At 37.5% G+C, this 25,868-nt stretch overlaps 1 protein-coding gene across 5 annotated transcripts in view; it reads left to right on the top strand.

Annotated features, from left to right (window-relative positions):
- The window catches only part of COL12A1 (collagen type XII alpha 1 chain), a 107,376-nt gene that overhangs the window by 58,539 nt on the left and 22,969 nt on the right, over window positions 1-25,868 (top strand). For all 5 annotated transcript variants that reach the window (XM_049817783.1, XM_049817788.1, XM_049817784.1 and 2 more), the window contains 19 exons: window positions 40-169; window positions 796-938; window positions 2,003-2,132; window positions 3,656-3,798; window positions 5,694-5,823; window positions 6,018-6,137; window positions 6,784-6,930; window positions 7,747-7,863; window positions 8,318-8,464; window positions 8,930-9,004; window positions 9,560-9,699; window positions 11,703-11,826; window positions 12,031-12,174; window positions 14,424-14,588; window positions 16,604-16,642; window positions 16,736-16,874; window positions 19,049-19,191; window positions 19,578-19,687; window positions 24,887-25,036. In XM_049817783.1, the coding sequence (XP_049673740.1) occupies window positions 40-169; window positions 796-938; window positions 2,003-2,132; window positions 3,656-3,798; window positions 5,694-5,823; window positions 6,018-6,137; window positions 6,784-6,930; window positions 7,747-7,863; window positions 8,318-8,464; window positions 8,930-9,004; window positions 9,560-9,699; window positions 11,703-11,826; window positions 12,031-12,174; window positions 14,424-14,588; window positions 16,604-16,642; window positions 16,736-16,874; window positions 19,049-19,191; window positions 19,578-19,687; window positions 24,887-25,036 (2,436 nt within the window). The remainder of the gene's footprint in view (window positions 1-39; window positions 170-795; window positions 939-2,002; window positions 2,133-3,655; window positions 3,799-5,693; window positions 5,824-6,017; window positions 6,138-6,783; window positions 6,931-7,746; window positions 7,864-8,317; window positions 8,465-8,929; window positions 9,005-9,559; window positions 9,700-11,702; window positions 11,827-12,030; window positions 12,175-14,423; window positions 14,589-16,603; window positions 16,643-16,735; window positions 16,875-19,048; window positions 19,192-19,577; window positions 19,688-24,886; window positions 25,037-25,868) is intronic.

Raw genomic sequence — 25,868 nt, 5'->3', positions numbered from 1 at the left:
GTAAATGTCATGCCTTTACCTTTCTGATTCAATTTGTAGACCACAGTACCAGGAAACACAAACTATGTTATCCTGAGGACCCTTGAACCCAACACACCTTATACTGTAACTGTAGTTCCAGTTTTCCCAGAGGGGGATGGTGGACGTGTCTCTGACACTGGAAGAACTTGTAAGTAAAATAGTCCTTTCCAAGAAAATGTTAGGATTTTTTGTGTGAGTGGCTGAGATCATTAGAATTGTTTTTACATCAAATGTGGAAGTTTATTTTCCCCAAAGCTAAAACATAAGTATAAGAAACTCTGTTTAACTGCTTGGTTGTTTTTGGAGCTCTGTGACTTATTCTGTTTTCTTTGCTTATTTGGCTTTCAGGTCCACTTATCTCAGGCAAGCTCAGGTCTTATGTTGTGCAGTGAACCTACTGTTTACTTCCACACCATAGTAAAATTTTAATTGTAGTGCCAGTAGCAATAGTGGTGAACAAATGGCAAATATTGGTGTTAATCCATGCTAATGTCTATACCATGTGCTTAAAATTTCCCAGGAAGTAACAAAGTATTATGATTATAACTTCAATTTGCAGTATAAACATATGTACTTTGCTGCCTGGCAGGGATGTTTGTAAAGACTAATCACTGAGATTTTTAGATTTGTAGATTTTGGGATAACAAAATTAATGTGTTTATCTTGGTTCTGAAGCACTTTTCAGATCCCTTTGAGTACTGTTGTAAATTCAAGTAGAACTAGAACTTATGTAAACAACTTTGTAAAACTTAATTTAAATTATCCTTGATCTAGTGGAGAGAGGAACACCAAGAAACATTCAAGTTTACAATCCCACACCAAACAGCATGAATGTCCGATGGGAACCTGCTCCAGGTCCAGTACAGCAATATAGAATTAATTACTCTCCACTGTCTGGCCCAAGGCCATCAGAATCTGTAAGTAATTTAGTTTTTATACTATTCCTTAAAAGTTTGTGGAGGATATTGCTTCCTTCAATGAGTGTAGAACAATAATAATAAACTGAGGCCAACTGTCTGGCTGGGAGTGTCCCTGCTGAAAACACTGTGTCTACAGGAATTTAGTCCATTATAAATAAATGCTTAATTTGGTGAAATAAAAGAAATAAGAAATAAGACTCTCCCATTTAAAGCTGAGTATTGAGGATTGAGTATCCTTTATCACATTGCAGGTGAAGATGAGTTAAAGTAAAACCTTTCTTTCTTTTTTTCTTTTTTTTTTTTTTTTTTTTTTTTTTTTTTTAAGAGAGAAGGAAACAACAAATATTTATTAGGAAATGTTTAATTATGAAACCAGATGCCAAGTTTATGTGATTTTTCCACTAAACCATCTGTTTACCCCAAATCGTTAGTGTTTAAGTAGGTCTTGGTGAGCAGTGAAGTCTGGATATGGGTAAAAATTTGGCCTCCAGATGTGAAGTAAGAGTTCTTGGATTTGTGTATAAATAGGTGCAATATTAGAGCTATATCTGTGAATGCACTCACACAGAATGTACACCCACATTGTACACATACAGATGAATATGTTTTTATGTAAGGAAGTGTAAGAATTTTTAATGAATCATTTGCATCTATAAAGTGAAACTGCATATTACTTCACATGAGTGGGAACTTGTCTATTAGTACCTGTTAGAAAATGTCCTTTGTATGGCAGTAAACCATGACAGAATTTACTTTTTTGGTTTCTGTTCCTGAATGTTTCTTCTTTTTTTCTCAACTATTTTAATGTAAAATGTAAAAAAAAAAAAGCAATTCCATTTGCAAAATGAGAGCTTCTTATGTATTTGTCATTTTTTTCCCACCTGCTCTTGAACTTTTTTCAATATTATTTCATTATTTTAAACTTGTATTATTTTTCTTGGAAAATGTGCAGAGTGGTCATGTTTCAAATTTTTCTATATTGCATTCAAATTGTTCATTCTAACAAGACATGGTATAAACTGAACGTTTTTTTATATAGGTGCTTTTTGTTTCTGTTTTAGATTGTGGTACCAGGCAACACTCGCGATGTGATGCTGGAGCGCTTGACTCCTGACACTGCTTACTCAATAAATGTTATAGCTCTGTATGCAGATGGAGAAGGAAATCCAAGCCCAGCACAAGGAAGAACATGTAAGAGTCAGTCAGTACTTGTTTTTTGAAATATGTGTCAAAATTGATGTGTGAAGAATTTATAAAATTGGTTACAGTCACAAATAGGGTAAGTCATTCAGTGCAACTCTGAGATCAATGCATCTGAGTTATGGCTGAAGCAATTATAGGGCTCTGTGCAGGGGAGCTTTTGCTATGTTGTCTGGCAGTTGTGGTACATGCATAATCACCAATGTAATTTTCACTTGTGAAACAAGCCTAATTTGAATGTTTAAGAGTTTAAAAACTGTTCTTTGACATGTCATTACAGATAAATAGCAATTGGTTTTTTGGAAAAAAAATAGCACATTGAGATGGATAGAATTTGCCGTCAACAGAAAAAGATTTGCTTCGTGTTTTGTGTCTTACCTGATAATTGTATATGTCAGCCTCCCCACATGTTTGTTTTTTCCTGGAGATGCCTAAACACCAAAACCTCCTTGTTACAACTTAGCTTGTGGGGTCTTGGTTGGCTTACGCTTGGCTTCTTTAAAATTCCTTCTAGAAATAACATGTAAAGAAACTGTCTATGGCAATAATAGGTCACCTGTCTTTTGCTGCTTCTCTGCTTTCTCTGTTAAATCCCCATATTCATCTAAAACTTGCACATGTGACAGGCTATATTTATACTTGTCTGCAAGAGTCTGAGAAGCAGAATGTATATAGATGCTCACTGTGCACATCCCTCTGATGTTCTCTCCCTTCCATTCTGCTCCAGTTCCTCCAGTTAAGGCCCTGTTTCTATTTAAGACTTTCAGGCACTGCTATATTATCGACTAAATCTACCTGTATATGTTTGTCCTGGTTTAACCCCAATCAGTAACTAAGCACCACACAGCCGCTCACTCACTCCCCCCCAACTCAGTGGGATGGAGGAGAGAATTGGGAAAAAAAAAAGGTAAAACTCATGGCTTGAGATAAGAACAGCAATAGAACAGAAAGGAAGAAACTAATCATGATAATAACAACAATAATAAAATGACAATAATAATAAAAGAATTGGAATATACAAAACAAGTGTTGCACAAGTCCATTGCTCACCACCCACTGACGGGTGCCCAGTTAGTTCCCAAGTGCCTCCCCAGCCCAACTCCCCCCAGTTTATATACTTGGCATGACGTCCCATGGTATGGAATACCCCTTTGGCCAGTTTGGGTCAGCTGTCCTGGCTGTGTCCCCTCCCAACTCCTTGTGCCCCTCCAGCCTTCTTGCTGGCTGGGCATGAGGAGCTGAAAAACCCTTGACTTAGTGTAAACACCACTCAGCAACAACTGAAAACATCAGTGTGTTATCACCATTCTTCTCATACTGAACCCAAAACACAGCACTGTACCAGCTACTAGGAAGACAGTTAACTCTATCCTAGCCAAAACCAGGACATTGTTTATTCAGAGTTTCAGAGAGGGCCCTTAGCTTTGGCTTCAGGGCAGCATTTGAACCAGTGAGAGTGACACTGAACTGGAAGAATCATGTGCCATACGACCTTCTGTATTTTCTTTCTTTAGTGCCTCGCAGTGGTCCAAGGAATGTGAGAGTGTTTGACGAGACCACAAACAGCCTTTCTGTACAATGGGACCATGCTGATGGGCCAGTCCAGCAGTACAGAATCATTTATTCACCCACTGTGGGAGACCCTATCGATGAATATGTAAGTTCTGTAATTCCTTAGTAAGCACTGAGATGTTCTCAGTCAATCCTTTAGGCTACAGAAAAACAGACACCTGTTCTACATGTAATACACTCTGCATGCTGTATGGGTACTTTGGTCATTGTTGTCAATGCTGAGAAGCCACGGTTTATATGGAACAGGTTTTTTTTTCCTCACAAAGTTGCAGAACGTATACGGTTTAATGAATCAACTTGTGTGTAAAATGTTAAATATGTCACACATTAATCAGAAGATTCTGAGCAGAACCTGCTTCCTGACATTTAGTTCAAACATTGTGCTACAGTGAATAGCCATATATTACTTCATATTCTATTCGTTATGAAGTCAGTGTGGTAATACACAGAATAAACATAAACCTGCATTTTATAAATTGAAGAGATTTGGCAGAGTTTAATAAGAAAGTAATGGTAACTTTGGTTCAGCATCTAACTTGCTTTTGTAAGGTTCAGTATGAATTATAAGTGTTTGTGTTTAATTTCCTGCAGCTTAATGATAGAACAGGTTAATCAGAAGCTTATAAAATTCTCTGAGTGCTTATAGCAAAGCCAAACTCAGATCCTATAGAGGTCAATGGCAGAATTCCTGCTGACTGCCACCAGCCAAAATGTAATGTATAGAGTGCTATTTAAATGCTATTACTGCTTATATATTATCATATAGGGCATGCTGAAAATTCAGTTGTTGAAAATTCCCTACTCGACCTGTTAATCAGGACACGCATATTTTTCAACACACATAAAAATAGCAAGTCTCAAACAGCTGAAAATTTTTATCAAGTAATAGTGGAAAATGTTGACTGGGACGTGCTTTTGAGATAGATACCTCTAGATAGAGACTTTCTTTCTGTAGTTTCAGTGCTTTATGGCCATTTTATGGAGCAGTGTTACTTTTTGGATTATACCTACCTTTTCATTAGAAGGGAGCAATAGTGTATGGCTGCACCAGGAAGTTGAGGAGATTAAGGGATGCATAAACAGGCACGTTTTTACATATCAAAATATTTAGAGCTTCCTTGATGTTGTTTAGCTTGGAGAAGAGAATGCTCTGGTGAGACCTTATAGCAGCCTTCCAGTACCTAGAGGGGGCCTACAAGAAAGCTGGGGAGGGACTTTTTACAAGGGCATGTAGTGATAGGACAAGGGGTAATGGCTTTAAACAGAAAGAGGGTAGATTCAGATTAGATGTAAGGAAGAAATTCTTTACTGTGAGGGTGGTGAGGCACTGGAACAGGTTGCCCAGAGAGGCTGTGGATGCCCCAATCCCTGGAAGTGTCCAAGGCCAGGTTGGATGGGGGTTTGGGGCTTGGAGCAACCTGGTCTGGTGGAAGGTGTCCCTGCCCATGGCAGGGGGTTGGAACTGGATGATCTTTAAGGTCCCTTCCAACCCAAACCATTCTGTGGTTCTATCCTTCTCAGACTGTTATTTCTCTCAAGAGAATTATATCCTAAGGTGAGGATAATGAAAAGGTAGAAATGAAGCTGATGAGTAGCATGAATGACTTCTGTCCCCATTTTAGGAGCTTTTTTCTCTTTTTCTGTCTCCAAACACATCACCATGACTTTTTCTATTCTGTGAGGGAACAGTACTGAAATCTTGGTGAGGAACTGCAACATCTCAGTCTGATCTGAGGGTAGGGACTGAAGAGTCAATTTGATTTATCATTTTGTGCTGACCACAGTGTTTTATAATTTAAAGTAACAATGACTAATAATTGTTTATAGGCTATAACCCTTAAGATATCCCAAATAACTTTATCTACAGTGGACATAAAAAAAGTGCATCAAGTGTCAAAACAGATTTTTAATTCTAGTTACTGTCATTATTGATCAGTTACAGGACTGTGAATTTGTTTACCTGTTTCTTTTGTGTTCTAGACAACAGTTCCTGGGATAAGAAATAATGTGATATTACAACCTCTGCAATCGGATACACCATATAAAATTACTGTTGTGGCTGTGTATGAAGATGGAGATGGTGGACAACTGACTGGAAATGGCAGAACAGGTAATTAGTTTTAATATTGTATATTCTTTTTTAAATTTAAGACACATCTTTCTTGAGCACTCCAACATTGTTAAGTTTTCATTATGTTAATTATGCCTTTGATGTGATTATTACCTGACAGAGTTACAGTGTAAGTTTCCAGAGGTTGAAAAAAAGTCACTAGTCTAATTAGAATTGTTTTTCTTTCTTTTTAGTTGGCCTGCTTCCTCCTCAGAATATGTATATAACTGATGAATGGTATACACGATTCAGAGTTTCCTGGGATCCTTCACCATCCCCTGTTCTTGGCTATAAAATTGTATACAAACCTGTGGGTAAGAAAGCCTCTTCATTCTGAGTATACCACTTTCAGAATAGTGGGTGGCTAATGGGAGATCAGAATAGAAATCATAAGTATCATGAAATGTTTGTGTTAAAGGATTTATTTATTTCCTTTGTTTACTGATTTTGATGGAAGCTTAAGTCTTATTATCAGTATTTTATATGAAGCACAAACTATCAAACACAGTGTTTCATACATTCAATTACAAAGAATGAATTGTATAGTTAAAATTTAATACAGTGACTAGATAAAGTCCTGGACGAGACTTGATTTTCCTCTCCTTAATACCTCTTGTCCTTCTGAGCATATGAACTGGTGTATGTGAGATGAGTATTGGATGGGTATTTAGGTGCTAATGTCCTTCAGAACCTTTGTTTTATGTGACAGTGAAACAATATACATACCATTCTATAAGTTAAACACAACCATTGCACAGTAGCTTGTAAAGCTATGTGTATGTTCTGTTTGCAACAGTCTAATATGCTAAAATTTAAGAAATCAGTATGTTTTGTTTTAGAGAAAATGAGATTAACGCTTAATGACATGTAAAGGACAGTGGATAGTTTTGTAGCTCACCTAATCATGAATATTTCTCTCTCTCTTTCTCTGTATTTACTTAATACTTCTTTTGATTCAAGGTTCAAATGAACCCATGGAGGTTTTTGTGGGAGAAGTGACTTCCTACACCTTGCATAATCTGTCTCCCAGTACTACTTATGATGTGAATGTTTATGCCCAGTATGATTCTGGAATGAGCATACCTTTGACAGATCAAGGCACTACATGTAAGTCAAAATAATTTTGTAGTAATCATGCTAGGTACTTATGCTGATCTGAGATGACATTGATTAAGAAAGGATTTTTTAAGGCTGGTTCTTAGAAAGTCTGAAAATCCTCTCATGGAGAATACTTATCATCTGTCCATGGTATGGATCTTAAAAACACTAAGCTTGGCAACAGTAATGGAAATATAGTTTTAAGTAATGATTTGATGATATAAAATTTTCTAGTCTGCTTCCTAAAATTTTAATCAGCTATAGTTGGAGTCAGTCTTTAACTGTCTCCAGGGTACTACAGAATCTAACCATGCTAAACAGGTCTAGGTTTTTGCTACTCTGCTTTTATCTCACAGGGATGTCCAGAGACTGAAACTTCAGCTTTTCAGAAGGAGATGATTTTGTTGATGGCCTCAGCTAAGAAACTTCTAAAAATTTCTTCAGTTAAGATGAATCAAGCATCATGAGTTTTGTTGACTCAGTACATTCCTTCCATACTGCCATATATATGAGTCAGATTCCGATTTTTGGAAGTTTCTTATTTTATAAAGAACTCAACTTATTTCATGTGAAAACTCATAAAATGGGCTGTTACCCAATACGGGAAGGGTGTCAGACTTCGGGCCTTTGTAAATAGCTAGGCTAGGATCTCTAGGGTGTAACAGAAAATGAAGATATTTGACTGGAACTGTTCTTTCCTTCTGTGAGTATTTTAAAAAAACCCAAGTTCTGGACCAGCACTGCTAATATAATTTTTGTTTTGATGTGCTTCACCCATTACATACTGTCTTCCAGAGAACAGTTTATCTTTTTCTCTGTTCACAGTATATTTGAATGTCACTGACCTAACAAGTTACAAAGTGGGTTGGGATACTTTCTGTATCAGATGGTCACCTCATCGGTCAGCAACTTCCTACAGACTGAAGCTAAACCCAGCTGATGGTAAGTGCATTTTATTTTTTGCATTTTCTGGAAACATAATTGTCTTATTTCAGTGTCAACACCACTTATTTGGATTGCTGGCAAGCACCCACCAGAAGCCACAATACATCTGGTTGAGCTTTAAAGCTCTGGACATAACCTGTTTTTCTACAGTGGTGAAAAAGCTGCAAAGAGGCAGTGCTGCCTATTGTCAAGTTAACTTTCATTACTGGGACCCCGCTAGTTACCTGGGTTTCACATGTACGCTGCTATGTTACTCTCCAGTATGCTTCAGGGTGCATAATCACCACATAATCTTGGTCTAGAAACGCTTTTATGGGACAAGAATAAGACTGCTGTCTCACCCACTCCAACCTCCTCTCAAGAGGTCTCTAATTTTTACGCTTGTTTGTACATATATTAAAAGGGAAATAGTGGGTTCTGACTTTCTTTCCATTGGGCTTTTTTTTGACAGGTTCCAGAGGACAGGAAATCACAGTACGTGGATCAGAAACGAGCCATTGTTTTACTGGCCTCTCACCAGACACAGAATACAATGCTACAGTCTTTGTTCAGACCCCTAACCTTGAGGGACCTCCAGTCTCTATGAGGGAACGTACAGGTAGGTAATAGATACTGTGAACCTTAAGTTTTACTTATAGAACTTGTCTTATTTCAGCTGTAGAACCTGTCTTGCTCCTAAATGGCTTTCAATACCCTTTTAAGTGGTCTTCTTTCCTCTTTCTCTCAGTATAATGTCAACTGGAGTTTGTGAGGGAAATTCTTATGCTCTTCTTCAAGTATTTCCTAGCACTTGGATAAAAAACAGGTGCATTATCAGAGTGCAGTGTTACTCAGCTCATGTAAAAGTGTTCCTGTTATAATGAAATCATGTACCTTTGTTTTAACAATAGCTATAATCTCATTACTGTTGTGACGAAAGAAATGTTTTCCTACAAATTATACATTGTTCAGGTTAGTGAGAAAAGATTAGAATCTTTCTGTGTGGTAATATAATACATAATCTAAAGTTTTTCCTTGATTGAAATAATTCATATGTAGTAAAAAAATTATTATTTCATTTCAGTCCTCAAACCTACAGAGGCACCAACTCCACCACCTACACCTCCTCCACCTCCTACGATCCCTCCAGCTCGGGATGGTATGTTTATGTGTAGAATTATTCAGTATTTTTATGTAGTTGCTGCACTGCTTCAGACTTTAATTCTATTTTTCATAAACTTAAGTAGATTTAAAACTAGCACAGCATTTTAGGGAAATAAGTTTGAGACCAGTTTCCTAATGCCATCCTTTTGCTCTTGAGCTGTATGTACTAGACTTCAACATTTCGTGGTTTAGAACAGGAAGGTGCATACATTTGGGGAAAAAATTCATGATATTCTATAGCTCTGCAGCAAGTCTGTGAGTCTGTCTGCCCTCAACAGACAATTTATGTTTTATGGCAGCTGATTAGAAAAAAAGAAGTAATTTAAAACATCTACATCCGATTCTTGAGCTTCTCCTCATTTCTTGAACTTTGAAAATTTTTAATAAATGTTTTTGTGTTGAGCATTAGCTGTCTGCCAGGTTGACTGTGTGGTAATACAAGTTTGCTGAATATTTGTCATTCTTGAATTTTCAAATTTTGAAGCAGTGCTCTTTATTTCACAGTGATATGACCGATGTCTTTTAAGTGTTCCTTTTCTTGGTCTTTCAGTATGCAGAGGTGCCAAAGCAGACATAGTATTCTTGACTGACGCTTCCTGGAGTATTGGTGATGATAACTTCAACAAAGTAGTGAAATTTGTTTTTAACACAGTAGGAGCCTTTGACTTGATTAATCCTGCTGGAATCCAGGTAGGTTTGTTATTTCCATTGGGTACATTTCGGAGGGAAACTGAAGATGAAGCTGAATTACTAAAGTTACACCTGATTTTTCCTTTCTTTCAGAATGCTGTCATTTTTTTTGTATTAGACTGTTGTACAACGCATGTGTATGTGTATGTGTGTGCACGTATAATTATTTATGAAATATGTTGGTCATTTTGTAAATACAAAGGAAATCCAGTCTATCCTGAGAGGTTACTATTCTGAAAGACAAAAGTTGTAGTGTGGGAATCCTCCAGGCAGAGAAACTAGGGTGATGTATGGTCAATGTATGGTTAATTTTATAGTTTTGTTTCTTTGTATAGGGCATCAACAACTGGCACACAGCCTAGTTGTTATATGCTAGGTTTTGTCTGTGTCGTATCAGAAATCTGTTTTGGGAACAGTCTTGACTGTTGAGTGAACCTTAAGTTCACTTTTTAATTTATCAATGTAAGAAAGGAGTCTTGTACATGTAGAGTCCAGGTGGCTTGCCATCAGCCTTGTCTTGTCGAGCTTCCTAGAATCCCACTGGAGTAAGTAGGCAGAATTCCTTTGAGAGAGGCACTTGCAGAAGTCTCTTCATCCCATCCTAAAGAGAGATGTGTCCACTCCACAGTGGGCATAGTGAAAGTATGAAAAGGTAAAAAAGTTAGTCCTCTTTATGAATTAATGCATCTTTAAAGGGTAAACAGTAACAGCTAATGAGGAATAGACTTTCAGGATTTCTGGGCTGATCATAGTTAAGTCAAAGACATTTCCTTCCTTCCAGTTAAGACAGCTTCTTACTGTAAGCCTTGCACTATTACTGGTTTTCATTTGCTTATGGGAAGCTGGATGAGGTCACTGCCTAGGTTCCCATAACCATTTCTCTTTCACTAGATGAAGAGATGTGAGAGAGTTTCTTACAGGGTATTTCTGGAGCATTGCAATGACCTGCAGGTGCAATGCATTTTCCTTGGTTAGAAGGCTGAAGGTGTGTTTTTTTTGTGGGAGATTGTGGGAGTGATTTTTCCCCAGTAACTATAAAAACTATTTGCATTGCTCATGAACTGCCTTTCATCTTCTAAGCATATTTTTAGGTCTTTGATTCCCTATCTTTAAGCCTCTAGATATTTTTAAGGAAAAGATACCCCTCATATTTTGCTTTGTCTCAGACATCCTTTATCCTTCTTAGCTCTAATCTATACCAGGTAGTTTTCCTTTCCTTTTGTTTGTTTGTTTGTTTTATAATATTTTTTTTTCCTGTGAACATATATGGTCCCCGACCTAGAGCTAGAGAAGGCCTAATATAGGTGACAGAGACATGTAAATGCTAATTTTTAGTAACATATTTCCTCTTGAGATAGTTGCAACAATCTCAGGTTTTGAATTGGATATTAATCACTTAAAAGGGAATTTACTTCAATAAATGTGAATATATACATACAGAGAGATGTCTATTCAGCATCAAATTAGTATATTATAATATTGCAATTTTTTAGAACATTAAAAGGAGCAAAATACAGTATATAGATATAATATTTAAAGATGATTTCAGAATAAACATTCAGTGATTGTATTCCAGTATTTAAGGCAAAAGAGTACACAATTTTGTATATCTCCAACTTTATTGACATTCTATTGCCAAATTATTTTTATATTTCCTGAAAAAAACTGGAAGAGGTTTTGTAGATACTGTACATCTGCTCAGAAGCAGAGAATAGGCACTATATATACTGCATCATAGTAATAGCAATAAGTTAATCATACTTATTTAAGGTCACTTGACATTTCATACACAAAGAGAAAGAAAGAAAAAAGTGTTGCGTGCACATTGCTGTGATGACATCTGTGTCTGTAAATATGTATGTGTGTGCATTATCATACATACATTAAACAGATTTTTTCAACTATTTAATGCTTACTAATATACCACAATACTGATTTCAGTGGTGAGAACTGGTCTGAACGTGGAGGTATGAGACTGAACACTGTGATATGTTGCATTTCAGGTTTCGTTTGTGCAGTACAGTGATGAGGCAAAATCTGAATTTAAACTGAATACGTTTGATGACAAGGCCCAGGCCCTGGGAGCTCTTCAAAATATTCAGTACAGAGGAGGAAACACAAGGACAGGTAATTCTGAGCAGTAATTATATTTCTTTAGGATAAAATATTTTCAGAAACTACCTCATTATGCTAATATTGAATGGCTGAAGAATTAGGTTTTTATGTTCTTCTACTTTAGCTTGTGTGGCTGTTGCCCTTTCAAAGTAAAGTAAGGGGTTTCTTCTCTTGTGGATAATAGGGCTGACTCCTTGTTCATTGTGCTCTTTGCAGGCAAAGCCCTAACATTTATCAAAGAAAAGGTTTTGACTTGGGAGAGTGGCATGAGGCGAGGTGTTCCCAAGGTACTTGTTGTTGTCACAGATGGTCGGTCTCAGGATGAGGTGAGGAAAGCAGCAACGGTCATACAGCACTCTGGTAAGCAATTCGCAGTACCTGGCTCTTTCATTTCCTTACGTGTTAAGCAATGCAATTATAAGTGATGCTTCAATTATCTGGGAATCCTTTCATCGTTTATGGACTCAGAAACATATTCTGAATATTTGGGAAAACCAAAACTATTTAAAAAGTTTAGACTGTCTGGGCCAGACTTTTTTTTTTCTCTAGCTTTCTCTCTGAGGAAGGTTGTGGCTTCCCAAGGCTTTCAAGTAATTCCTCATGCATATCGTTTCATAGACATGACTTTTGGTTACTTCTTTACTTCCTTGATGTGTGGACCCCAGGGACCGTTGTGAAGTGTACTCCAGTCTAGTGCTTTTGATGTAATGGGCCTGACTTTTTGAGCTTTATGATTTACCTGATATAAACCAGTGGATCTCCTGTTTAAGTAGTTGCTTTTGGTGGAACTGGGTCTGAACTGACTCCTTCATTGCCTTTTGAGCAAAGAAGTGTTGCACTTCCTCTTCAGATTTGCTGAATATGGCTTATGTGAGCCTAATACTCTATTCCTGTCCCTGCACCCAGCAGTTTTGCCTTTCAGTGCATAAACCACATGGAGGCCTGTTCCCAGAGTAAGGAGATGTTGTACTTCCTTACGGAGATCGTTGCCATGTAAACTACAAGTTGTCGTCTCTGCCTCTGTGATCTGAAGGCATCAGCTCTGTCTAGATGGTTTCTAAAGATGTTTGGCTACCCTATTAATAAAAATCTCTACAGTCTCCCTGGATAATCTGCTTCAGTGCTTACCTACCCTAATAGTTGGAAAGCTTTGCCTCACATTTCACCTAAGTGTTTCTTCAGGCTAATTAAATGATTGTCTTCTTTTCATTTACCTAATTAACCAGGAAAGGTGTTGATCACTGTCCACTGTAACGGGCCTTCATATTTGAAGTTTGTTGTCATTTCCTCTTTCTGTCTTCTCTTTTCTAGACTAAACAAACCCATTTCCTTCAACCTCCTGTTTATCATGTTTTCCAAACCTCTTACCGTTTTTCGTCTCCTCTCTACTTGCTTTGGTTTCTTTGCATCTTAAATGTTGTGCTCAAAGCTGGACAGAGTATTTCAGCCAAAGCTTCACCGGAATTGGCTACAGAGGAATAATTATCTTCTTTCTGAAAAATTAAAAATGTAAATAAAAATAGCTTTATCATTTGCAATAAATTTGAATTCTGCTTTCAGCCTCCAACCAGCATTTCCAATGTCTGTGCAGTTTCTTGTAAATGAAGTTTTGTGGGAGATTTTTTTCTGTATAGTGCTGAATTGTGCGGTGACCTTTTTTTCTTCCTTGTTTTCTGGTATCGCAAAGAGAGGTCCATTTATCACATGGAGGCTTAGGTAGGAGAAGGGAAAGGAAGAAATGAGTCAGAGACAGAATTCTGTAAAGGCTAGAAGCTAGCAGGAACCAAAAACTTGATATAGAAGTCAAGGAGATGCTAATTAAGGACTTGAAGAGGAAAATCACCCTGACAAAGAAGGAGATTATGCCATTACACATGGTGATATGATCAAATTGAAGGGTCTGGGTTCTTCTTGTTTGACTTAAGCCATCTAACAACTAAATGTCTAGTCTAAGGTCATCATGTATGGTCCTTTTATGGCTCGAAGAAAGCAACAGATAGGCATCCACAGACCACGGCTTCTTCTATCTTGAAGTTGTTAGCATCTTAGGGAGGTGCGATGAATTGCATTCTGAATCTGCCCATGTCTGTCTGTTGATTATAGAGGAACGCTAGACAACTAGCTTAGACTTGTTGCTAACTTGGAAAGTAAAAATTAGTGAGATGAATACCACATTAAGAAAGTGAAAGAGAAACTAAGAAGCATGAAGTGCAGGAGAGGGCAACAGGTAAAGAACTGGATAACTAATAGTCTGCACAGAGATTTTGGACACAGAACAGATTTAAGATACTGCAGAGTTGAGAGGATTGTACATTTTGTATGAAAGAGTGAGGAGACTATGTAGCCAAGGCTGTGTGAGATTGGATAATGTCCAACAAAAATCAATGAAGGGAGGAGTAGAAAGTTTTGAAAGATGCAAAAATCAGTTTAATCCCTCCTGAGCTTGGATAGGTTGAAAGGATATCCAGAATGTGTGCTCATAATGAAGGCCAAATAAAAGACCAGGTAGAGCCTGAGAAATCAATGGTAGAGGTGGTTTGTGAAATACTGACCTGAACAATGGTAATGTATGTTTACTACATTTCAAGTAACAAGTGTTATTTTTGCAGGCTTCAGTGTCTTTGTGGTTGGTGTGGCTGACGTAGATTACAATGAGCTGGCCAAGATTGCCAGCAAGCCCAGTGAGCGTCATGTATTTATTGTTGATGACTTTGATGCCTTTGAAAAGATTCAAGATAACCTCGTCACCTTTGTGTGTGAGACAGCTACCTCAAGTGAGTAGAAGACATTTTGTTTTTCCTTTTCCTAAATCAATACATATGCTTGTATATTTCTACAGCTGTGTGGTGGGTTGATGCTGGCTGGATGCCAGGTGTCTACCAAAGATGTTCTGTCACTCCCCTCCTCAGCTGGACAGGGGAGAAAAAATATAACAAAAGGCTTGTGAGTCGAAATAAGGTCAGGGAGACATCAATCACCAATTACTGTCATGGGCAAAACAGACTTGACTTGCAGAAAAAAAAATAATTAATTTATTACCAGTCATATCAGAGTAGGATAATGAGAAATAAAACCAAATTTTAAAACACCTTTCCCCCACCCCTCCCTTCTTCCCAGGCTGAACTTCACTCCTGATTTTCTCTACCTCCTTCCCCCCATCGGCGCAGGGGGACAGGGAATTGGGGTTGGGGTTAGTTCATCACACATTGTCTCTGCTGCTCTTTCCTCCGCAGGGGGAAGTCTCCTCACTCTTCCCTGCTCCATCAAGGGGTCCCTCCCACGGGAGACAGTCCTCCATCCATCATGAGTCCTTCCCATGGGCTGCAGTCCTTCATGAACTGCTCCAGCGTGGGTCCCTTCCCTGGGCTGCAGTCCTTCAGGCACAGACTGCTCCAGCGTGGGTCCCCCGTGGGGTCACAAGTCCTGCCAGAAAACCTGCTCCAGCGTGGGCTTCTCTCTCCATGGGACCACAGGTCCTGCCAGGAGCCTGCTCCAGCGTGGGGTTCCCACAGGGTCCCAGCCTCCTTCAGGCATCCCCCTGCTCTGGTGTGGGGTCCTCTCTCCTTGGGCTGCAGGTGGAGATCTGCTCCCCCGTGGACCTCCCTGGGCTGCAGGGGGACAGCCTGCCTCACCGTGGTCTTCATCACCACGGGCTGCAGGGGAATCTCTGTTCCAGTGCCTGGAGCATCTCCTGCCCTCCTTCTGCACTGACCTGGGGGTCTGCAGGGTTGTTGCTCTCACATCTTCTCACTCCTCTCTCTGGTTGCAGTTTCTGTGCTGCAGCAACTTTTTTCCCCCTTCTTAAATCTGTTCTCCCAGACGCACTACCACCGTTGCTGATGGGCTCGGCCTTGGTCAGCGGTGGGTCTGTCCTGGAGCCAGCTGGCTTTGGCTCTGTCGGACATGGGGGAAGCTGCTAGCAGCTTCTCATAGAAACCCACCTTGTAGCCCCCATGCTACCAAAACCTTGCCATGCAAACCCAATACAAGTTGCCATCCCATTTAAGGTACATCAAAAGAAATATATGTATATAAAAGTTAGGTTTCATAATAACTGGACATAGTCCAAGGGATCAAGTTACTTCTTTAAAATTTTGAGGTAGGTATTATTTTTTATGTAATGTTGTCTCACATTTCAAAAGTACTGGTATAACAAAAAGAGAGTAACAGTCAGTGAGAACTACTGCTCTTTAAGAAGTAGAACGATGCCTAACGTGAACTGGAGGACACAACAGGTCTCTTATTTACTACCGGTCTAGGGGTGCTAAAGAGGTGCAGCTGATGCTGTTTCAAAATTATCTAAATAAAGTTGAGTTGTTTACTCAAGTGAAATCCTTCTATGGCAAAAATGAGAAATTCTCAGGCCTGTCATGTGCAACTGTGTACTCCCTAACTGCCTCATCCCCTGGCTCCTGAGGAGCCATATAAATCTGCAGTGTTTCCTTGTGAATCTGACAGCTATTAGGCAGCCTGACTCATGCCTTAAATATTCATGGAAAGACTGTGTCATTGTGCTCCTTTCTTAATATGAATTAGACTCTAAAATATTTGGGGGGTTCATTTGTTATTCCATACAATTTGTCACAGTAGAAATATCCTACTAAAAGTAACAAGTAAAGATTTTAACACTACATCTACCGCAGAACACGGTATTACAAATGTAAAAAACTTTGGCCGACAATTAATATTAGCACAGATGTTTTGGTAATAAAACTTTCTGAAGTATATATATGTTTATTTCCTGTTAGGTTTTATAGTTTTGAATAATATGTTGTTTCATGTCTTTTAGCTTGTCCTCTTATTTACTTGGAGGGATACACTTCACCTGGTAAGTAACTGTCTAATATTTTGGCATAGCTTCATTTGTGTCTTTTACAGCTCTACAGTGTTTTTATTTTTTATTTTCTCTCTGGATTTAAAGGTTTCAAGATGCTGGAATCATATAATCTAACAGAGAAGCATTTTGCTTCTGTACAAGGCGTATCACTGGAATCAGGCTCTTTCCCAAGCTATGTAGCATATAGACTCCATAAAAATGCCTTTGTCAGCCAGCCAATCCGGTAAGTAAACCTGAAAGACTCCAATTTATGGCAAGCAGGTGAGGAAGGATTAATAGAGTTTATAGATGGTAGCATTACTATCTTGTGGAAGATGCATTTATTTGATCTTCTTTTCACTGAACTCCAAGAAATATACTCCAGAGAACATCTATCGTTGTTCTCATTAAATGCTAATCTATTTCTTCTGTTGCAATCTGTTCACTATTAATCCAGTTGCTTATTGTTCTTTTTTGAGATTATGCTTCTTAACCATTTGAGTTACATATAATCCACAGTTTGTCCTTAGGCAGTTGAACAGCAGCCTCCTTAATACAATGAGCTCCATGTTGCCAGAGAGAAATAGTTTCAATATGGAGGGATAAGTACCACTTTTTTCAGAGGCATCATTCTTATTGCAGTAGGCAGCACATTGACGCCATTGACTTAGGGCAGTTTCTCCTCTGCTTGAGTTGCCGTATTTGGCAAATGGAATGGAGTTTTCAAGGGCCTGCGGTCTTAGAGCTTAGTTATGGAGGGGTAATAGATGGTCATTATTGCCAACATTTTTTCACAACCCCCAAAAAGACTTAGTTAGTAGTTAGTTTTACTAAAAGGCAAACAGTAGCGCTCTCTTTTTCTCTTTACATTTGTTCCTCTCCCATCAATTGAAGTAAGTTTCAAAAAAAGTCATTCTGAGTCAGAGGAGATGCCTAAAGATAACCTATTATTCCTATTAAATTTAAGGAAATTTAATCTTTTCATACAAGCCTTTGAAATCTTCTGCAATCCTGCTGGATTGTGTAAAGATCAGATCACAGGCATAGGAGCTGACGTATATGAAGAAATTTCTTTTTGCCAGCTTTCTCAGCTCACAACTTTCAAAGTGGAGGACTTGAGGACTTTTTGAGTTCATTGACATGCCATTATAGCCATGGTGGGGATAGGTCTCTGACAGCCTGGATTTTTATGATCTAAGGAAGTACAGATAATCCCAGTTTTGCAACTTTCTTACATTAAGATAAACCTTGCATTTAGCAGGATAAGAAGATAAAAAGAGAATGAAAAGACAGAGTTCCTATTATTTCTTTCTTTTTTTTTTTTTTTTAAATGTTGTGATACATAGTCCGTTGTCTGCTGTAAGAAGTGGAGTAGACTTGCCGGAGTATTCTGGACACTTAGTTTAATGAGAAGCCAGAAAAGAAAACTCACTTTAGACTGAATCAACAAAGCAATAAAAGCATCCTAATCCTGGTGGCATAGTTGTTTGCGTATCTGAAATAACTTAGTATCCAAGTTAAAATTGTGTTGCTATATCTACTTTAATATTTTCATTCTTGCACTGTGCTGTATGGTGTTGACTTAATGATATGGCTATTATTGCAGTGTCCATAATTGTATGGGTACATAAGCTTTACCTGAAACACAGAGCAGCTCCTCTCTCCATTTTAATGTTTCTATATTTATGTTCATGAGGCTAAATCCCCTTCTCAGTTCCATTATAATGATTAAGGAGAAGCAGAATCTACCTCCTTTCTTACAGTTTGCTTCCTGCATTCCCTCCCTTCCCATCAGAAAATACTGGAGGCCATTTAATGCATGTTTTTGTTTACTTTTGCCTTTCTGCTTTTTTAATGTCTAACATTAAAATGTTATTCTGATGTCTGAACATTAGAAATCTAAATATCAGCCACTGATGAATGAGGTGGAGCCCAAATACATTATCAAATTCAGAGAATACATCAGACATCTCCTTCACTATATCTGTGCCTGAAGGGCAGCAATAGTTAAGTGCCGATTTCTGCTGCCTGTTTTAGACAGGCCAGATGAAAAAAGAATGAAGCTGTGGTCCTTTTTTCTGTACTTATCATCAAGGAATTTTAAATATGTGTAGTTTATACAGAATCTTGCCACAAGAATACATCTCCAAGAGTTCTTGGTCATATTCTGGCTTCCTCCATAACCATGGTGCCTGGACCAACTGAAGACAGGCTGTGAGTTCATCGTAACAACTCACATAGTGTTTTTTATCACAAAGTTCTTTTCTATTTGAGAGAGTAGTTAAAATGCTCAGTCCATTAAACACTGTGGTTTCCCTGTTACTCTCATGTCTTTTCTTAGAAAAAGAGCAAATGATGAAGATCTTATTTTCCTAATGTGTTTCCATGTGAAAAAATGTCTTCATATTGTCTTAACAGGGAGATTCACCCAGAGGGATTGCCACAGGCGTACACTATCATTCTATTATTCCGTCTTCTGCCTGAATCCCCCAATGAGCCCTTTGCAATCTGGCAGATTACAGACAGAGATTACAAACCACAAGTTGGAGTTGTGCTTGATCGTAAGGATGATTATGCTTATTGCATAAAGAGTTTATATGTTACATTACTTTGCATGCATTCTTCCCAAATATTTCCAAACCCAAAGCATTCCTACATGGTAAATGATTATATATTTTTAGTTTTAAGAGGTTTGTGGTTTTTTTTTTAGTTTGTACATTAATTGTTTTTTTCAACTAAGAATAATTCATCTAAGCTACGTTTCAACTTTGGTATTACCTCTAAACCCAAAGGAAAATACATCTATGTAGTTACGGGTCAGTAAGACCATCTATAACCTGTGTTTACCCAATTGAGTGGTATACTACATTTTATCTATAAGTGTATCTTAGGATGGTGGTTTCAGTAGTACAAATGAAATGAAATGTACTATTTTCATTTATTGCAGCTGCCAGCAAAGTACTGTCATTCTTTAACAAGGATACAAGGGGAGAGGTTCAGACTGTAACTTTTGATAATGATGAAGTAAAGAAAATCTTTTATGGAAGCTTCCATAAGGTAAAGGATTGAAATTATGAATGTTGCTTTCTGAAGTGCTGTTCTTTGAAACAAAAGACAAGCAAGCAGAAGTCACTGTCAGTCATATCCAGTCTTTGTATTGGTACTGTGAGTTGACATAGAAACTTAGAGATCATGTAAAACAAGATCTCTGAAGTTATAGCTCTTCTTTGAACCAATGTAAGAGATTTGTCAATAATTTGTCAAGATTATGTAAGTGGAGGGATATATCTGAACAAGACATCATAGCTTGATTCCTGGAACATGAAAGAGGAGAATAAAAGATAAATGGAAAAAAAAAAAGGAAAAGAAGTTGTGGTGAGAAAAGACTGGGGGGGAATGTAATGATTTAAAATCATTCAGAGAAGAGGATGGTATAGCCACAGAAAGCCAGTAGCTATTGATAAAGGCAGGGAACCAATTCTGAGCGGTGAATAGCATATTGAATAAGATTGATATATTTAACAAACATAATACATGTATATGTATATATTTTGTATGTATGAATGTGGTTTGGCATATTTTTGGCTTAAATTCACTGACTCTAAAATATTCCAAAGTAATGTTAGCTGAGGAAGCAAAAATAATAATAGAGAGCCCATAAAAGATTGTATAATCTATTTGCGATTTAGAATGAAACTCAATGTTTTTTGAACTGTCAAAATGGTTAGTGAAATCCTTACATGTTACTGCATCTGCCTTCAATTGTGATAGTTTTGTGCTTGCTTTTCTAATTTTGTGCACTGAATTATGACAACTTGATCCTGCCATATTTCCTTACCTCTAGTCATCAGGAAGTGTTTGACTCAGGCTACATATACACCTAAAACACAATTTAAAAAATATTTTCTTGCTGTGTTTATATACATTTAGGGCAAGAAAGTGAGTTGCAATTGCAACATTTTTGTGAGCTTAAATGCACATTCTCATGTTTTCATTTATCTCCCTTCTGTTTAGTTTAGTTTTCTTCTGATGACTAAATATGGCTGGAGTATAACATTTGTTTTCTTTATGATACCCTCTCCTGCATGACTAGTCACTACCAGTATTCCTTTGAGGATACTGATAAGAGGTTGCATCTGTCAACTTGCTGATACTGGAGGCCACATTGTCAACCTAGCTCTGCTAGGCTGAAAGCAGGGAAAGATAGCTGGTGCCAGCATTATAATGTTTTGTGACTTCATCTGTTTAAAACTCAGAGGACTGCAAAAATCACACAGCACCATAAAAGCTATTGGTTTCCTCAGAATTTGACACAGCATAATTTCCCAAACTGCTTCTATGTTATATCCAATTATTCTGGTTTTATAATTTCTTTAATGGCGAATTATTTTTGCATATATGAAGAAAAGTTTGTCATTGACTTTGTAACTCATACTTTTGAGTAGGCTTGGATCATGCCTGCAGTAGGCAACCTCTATTTTATTTTATCCTTAGCATTTGGCTTTGTTTTTTTTTTTTTTTTTGGTTTTTTTTTTTTTTTTGATAGCTTAGTAGGACAACTGAATTTTTAAGGGAATGTATTAATCTACTGGAGTGAGAAAAACTGTCAGTAAAGGCTAGGATAGATATTGTTTTGGTGTAAAAGTTGAGTCATCACCAAGAAGTACTGTTAAAACACAGAACAGCATGTAGCATGCCTCATTTTAGATATCGGTGTGAGAGTTGAGAGTTCCCTTCTTCAGCTCCGTGGTGTGAAGCTCTCTAGATGCTGTACTGCCAGCAGTCTGTTTTAAGTGTCTGCTGCTAATTTCATTGACGTTCAGAGTCATATTTTTCCTTGTAATTCCTCTAAATGCGATAGGGCTGAGCAGAATTATCTGACAGCACTTACAGCGAAGCTCTGCTCATTTATCAGAGCAAATGGGGAACAACCTGCAACCCCAGCAATACTAGCAGTTATGTATAGCAATTGTTTTGAAAAACAATTACATGGGAAATAAAAATCCAGAGTTTTGTATGATTTCAATATTTAAATTCACTCATACATATTAACAGTAAACAATCCTAAGATGCCAAACGATGTACAGGAGTAACAGCTATTTGCAAATTACCTTAAAGCTCTGGGACTATGAAATCTTGCTTATGAGATTATTTCTTAAGCAAAAATGTACCAGTTATTTAGTTCAGTGTGTCATTCCCCTTCTTTTTTCTCAGAAAGGAATCAAAAGTTCAGTTTTTGATAGTATTTAAAGTAACTAGAATAGCCTTGATTTAAAGAGCTGTATTTGGGATTTTTTTACTGTGTAACTGAGCTGACTCTTCTGGATTCTCTCCAGGATGATTACTGAGATTGCTATATGAGTCAGGTTGTTAATGATAGCATCACGGGATTCCCCAGCTCATGTGCAGGGAAAGCCTTATGTATCAGCCATGTTGATAAGCTCCTAATAGAGGGTAGCAGTAGTTTCAGCTGGATGAAGGAAGGAAAGTAAGATTAACACATTTCAAAGGGTACTTTTGCAATTTCTCCTACCATCCAGTTTCAAAGAAATGACAAATTTTTAGAGTGCAAGAAGATGTTTTCCAAAATATCAAACATTTTTGTGGTTTTCATTCAATGACTTACTGGCTCACTCAGTGAAGCACAGTTAACTACACCTAACTGTGCAGGGAAATTTACTTTGGCATACTTGAACACTTTGCGTAGCATAGCTATGGTGAAAGCTGTTGAATCTGGCAAGTCCCATAGGAAAAATCCTGACTGCCTGAGACAGTCATTAAATTTATAACTGAATGTTTTGGAGAGCGAGACGACTTCTACTTTCTTATTCTTACCATGCTAGACTTCCTTTTAGATTGCAGTTTTGCAGTAGTTAGCCACAGGAAATTTGATAATGAGTGTATGTCTTTCTGCTGATGTACATATTAGATAATAGTTTGCTTAGCTTACTGATGTGGTTCATTTAGCAGTAGATCAGAACACCATCAGGCTTTATCTTAGAAGGGGTCTGGAGAGAAAGAATAAAGTATGTTTTCTTTCTGAAAACCTTAGTGCCTTCTGGCACTGGAAATGGTCAGAAGTGATGCTTTACGTTGGTGTGTTAGAAATTGAAGAGAATGTTTCTGTTAACATTGTTAACATTTGTTGAAAACAAAACGTAGCAGGATTGAATACAGACATGTTCTATTTACTGTAAACGTTAGACACCTACTTTTATTAGATTTATGCCTGGGCCATGAGATCCAGGCTGGAATTTGGAGCTGGTGTTAAATCAGCAGTTAGCTGACTGAGTCAATGACTTGGGGGAGCTCTGCTTATTTTTGATTGCTGGGATTGCTTCTTCTTTGGATGTCTAGGCGATGCTCAGCAGTTCTTGCTGTTTGAACATTTTCAAATTGATCATCTCCCTCAGCATTCTGATGTAGATTCACCTCTCCTAAGTTTTGTGTGCAAATGAAAATGCCGTAATACATGTTTGCTACACAGATGTCACTTACTTTATTTAAATAGTGACAAATACATAACGTTCCAGTGGAAGGACTTGCATATTAGATACCTTTCAGAATCAGTAAATTACATCTGAGAGGAGTTTAAACTGTTTGATGGATTAGTTAACCTGTAAAATTCGTCACATAAGCAAATGGCTGAGTATATGATATATAAATGATAATGAATTTAAAGTTTTGGCATGGTGCTTACTTTATTTTGTGGAAAGTTTGTTATGTAATACCAAACTATACTTTGGATACACTCAGTTATCTTTCCATTATTTTTTTATTTGGTCAATGGACAATCCTCAGAATGTTAATTAAAAAAACACAGCACTGAGAATTAAACTGTGATGCCAACTGAATTTCAGGTGACAAAAAATGAGGGCAGTTTCAAAAGTCTTAATTCCAATTATATAAAGCATAAGCACACGATGTTTAAAGAGTTTTAGATAAGCTATGCTGATGCCTTGGAAACAACTCCACATGGGAAAATATTTAATATAGGAAAAAAGAACAAATTCTCAGGAGATTGTTCAGGCACTTGTTGACTCAGGACGTTTAAGGGAATCTGAGTTTCAACTTTATGCCGTTTTTTTAAGCAGTCATCAAATAGCAATATGTTTCTGAAGTATTATGTGCTGTGATAACAGAAGCTTTAAAACATAAATACATACTTCAAGGATTCCTTACTGCTGATCTTACTGTGTTGATATTTTAACAACTACGTAGATATGATAATGTTGTATATAAAATATATGCTGTATGTAAGGTGTATAAAACCACTGAAACCTTTCTGTTGCCTTATGATGTTCTTCCATCAACTGCATATTAGATTTACTAAAATGTCAGACACTTGTTTCTTTCTTGGAGACTCCTGAATATCTTCTGTTTTCATAGAAATGTAGGAAATTCACTTGCATAACATTCTCCATACGTACTATAAATTTTTTGAATGGTAACCTTTGCTTCAATTTTGTTTGTTCTTCCGTTTAAGATTTACTGAATTTTCCCCAAACACCTCATTCTCTTCTCCTGGTAAACATACTCTCCCTTTGTTACAGTCATTCTTTTCTCCCTCTGAAGTTTCCCCTATTTCCAATAATTAATCTTTTCCTCTTCTTCCCCGTTTCCCCTCATTTTAGCATATATTTTTGTAGCCAAATTTCTCTCATGGAAAATTCTCTCTTGCATCTTCCATTAGTTTGTCTTTTTCTGGGCAGGCTTCTCTGCTCACTTCCTGTATATCTCAATGCAACTAATGCCTCTGGTTGAGTCATCTGTGGAAACTGAACCCTGGATCTTTTGGATCTGAAACAATCTACTCTCTGAACTGCAGACAGAGTCTATTAGCCAGTGGGCAGTCCCAGACTCATAAACCTCTTGTGTGGTCTCAGCCATCAGAAGAGGACAAGAAGAGCTTATATTCACTTCCTCTCAAAAATTCTTTTTTTTTTTTACTTTTATGCCATCTTAAGGTGATTTTCAGGCAAGCTTTTTTAAATAGGTCATTGTAGTTCAACTTAACATTAAATAGTACTTAGCTATGCTTGTGTATTCGTCTTACTGACTTTCAACACATTTTAAAGAGGTTACTAATGTCATAGACTTCCCTTGAGTTTGAATTTTTCCACCAGTTGAAAGTAAAGCAGGATTACTAGGAAGAAAATTTAAAACAGTATTACCTAAACAGTGAAATACTGTGAAAGTATTAAAGTAAATATGTCTATGTGCCTTTTCTAAATACTATGTTAAACTTTTTTTCAGGTCCATATTGTTGTAACTTCATCAAATGTTAAGATTTACATTGACTGCAGTGAGATACTGGAAAAACCAATTAAGGAGGCTGGGAACATCACAACTGATGGCTATGAAATACTTGGGAAACTTCTGAAAGGTGACCGGAGATCAGCAACAGTAAGCAATAAGCATTAATCCATTTATTAATGCAAACCCTTGATATTTTCTGAGGAAAGAGATTAAAGATCAAGGATTGCTAAGAAATCAGTAGTGCACCCAAAGCTTTCAAGTGTCTGTACTGCAAGACCCGATATACTTAACTGAGAAATTTGGTCTTGATAGCTTCTCATTCTAGCAGAACTGCAAGAACAAAAATCTAATAACTGAAAGTTGCAGTCAGGTAAATTCAAACAAGAGTGGAAATCTTTTTCTTTTAATATGGAGAGCAGTTAGTCATTGGAACCATTACTGTGGATTCTCTATCACTGGATATCTGTAAATGAAGATTGTTTTGTTTTCCTGAAAGACATTCTCTAATGAACAGGTTTTAATCCTGGCAAGTTCTGTGGTCTGTCTTGTACTGGGTTATCAGAGTAATCCCCACTGGCCTTATGATCTATAAGCCTATAATGAAAAGTGGCTGCTGCTATGAAGGGCACATCAATTATCTTGATGGATTAACTATACTTATTATGTAATCTATGCTATTACCTGAGCTTCGTACTAGAAGATTTAAGTCTGCAATCTGACCCGTGTGTGCAAATCCTAACACCTGAAGATGATGCTTGGTGCTCACCACCAAGTGTTTGGTTGTATGTATCAAAGTACAGGAGCATAGCTCTTGGGGTGAAAATAAGAGAGGAAACTGCTTTTACCATACAGTCTACCTAAGGTCCCCACTTCAGCCTTTCTGCAGATTTTTTCCCCACTAATGTTGCTTTAATTTCCATTCATAAATCTGAATTAATATATGACCCAAAGACTGCAGTCCTTAGAGCTGGTCCAAAAG

Source organism: Accipiter gentilis, chromosome 15 (genome assembly GCF_929443795.1).
Source record: "Accipiter gentilis chromosome 15, bAccGen1.1, whole genome shotgun sequence".
Classification (NCBI taxonomy): domain Eukaryota; kingdom Metazoa; phylum Chordata; class Aves; order Accipitriformes; family Accipitridae; genus Astur; species Astur gentilis.
Note: the sequence above shows the minus strand (reverse complement) of the source record. Positions and strands in the feature narration are given on the sequence as shown.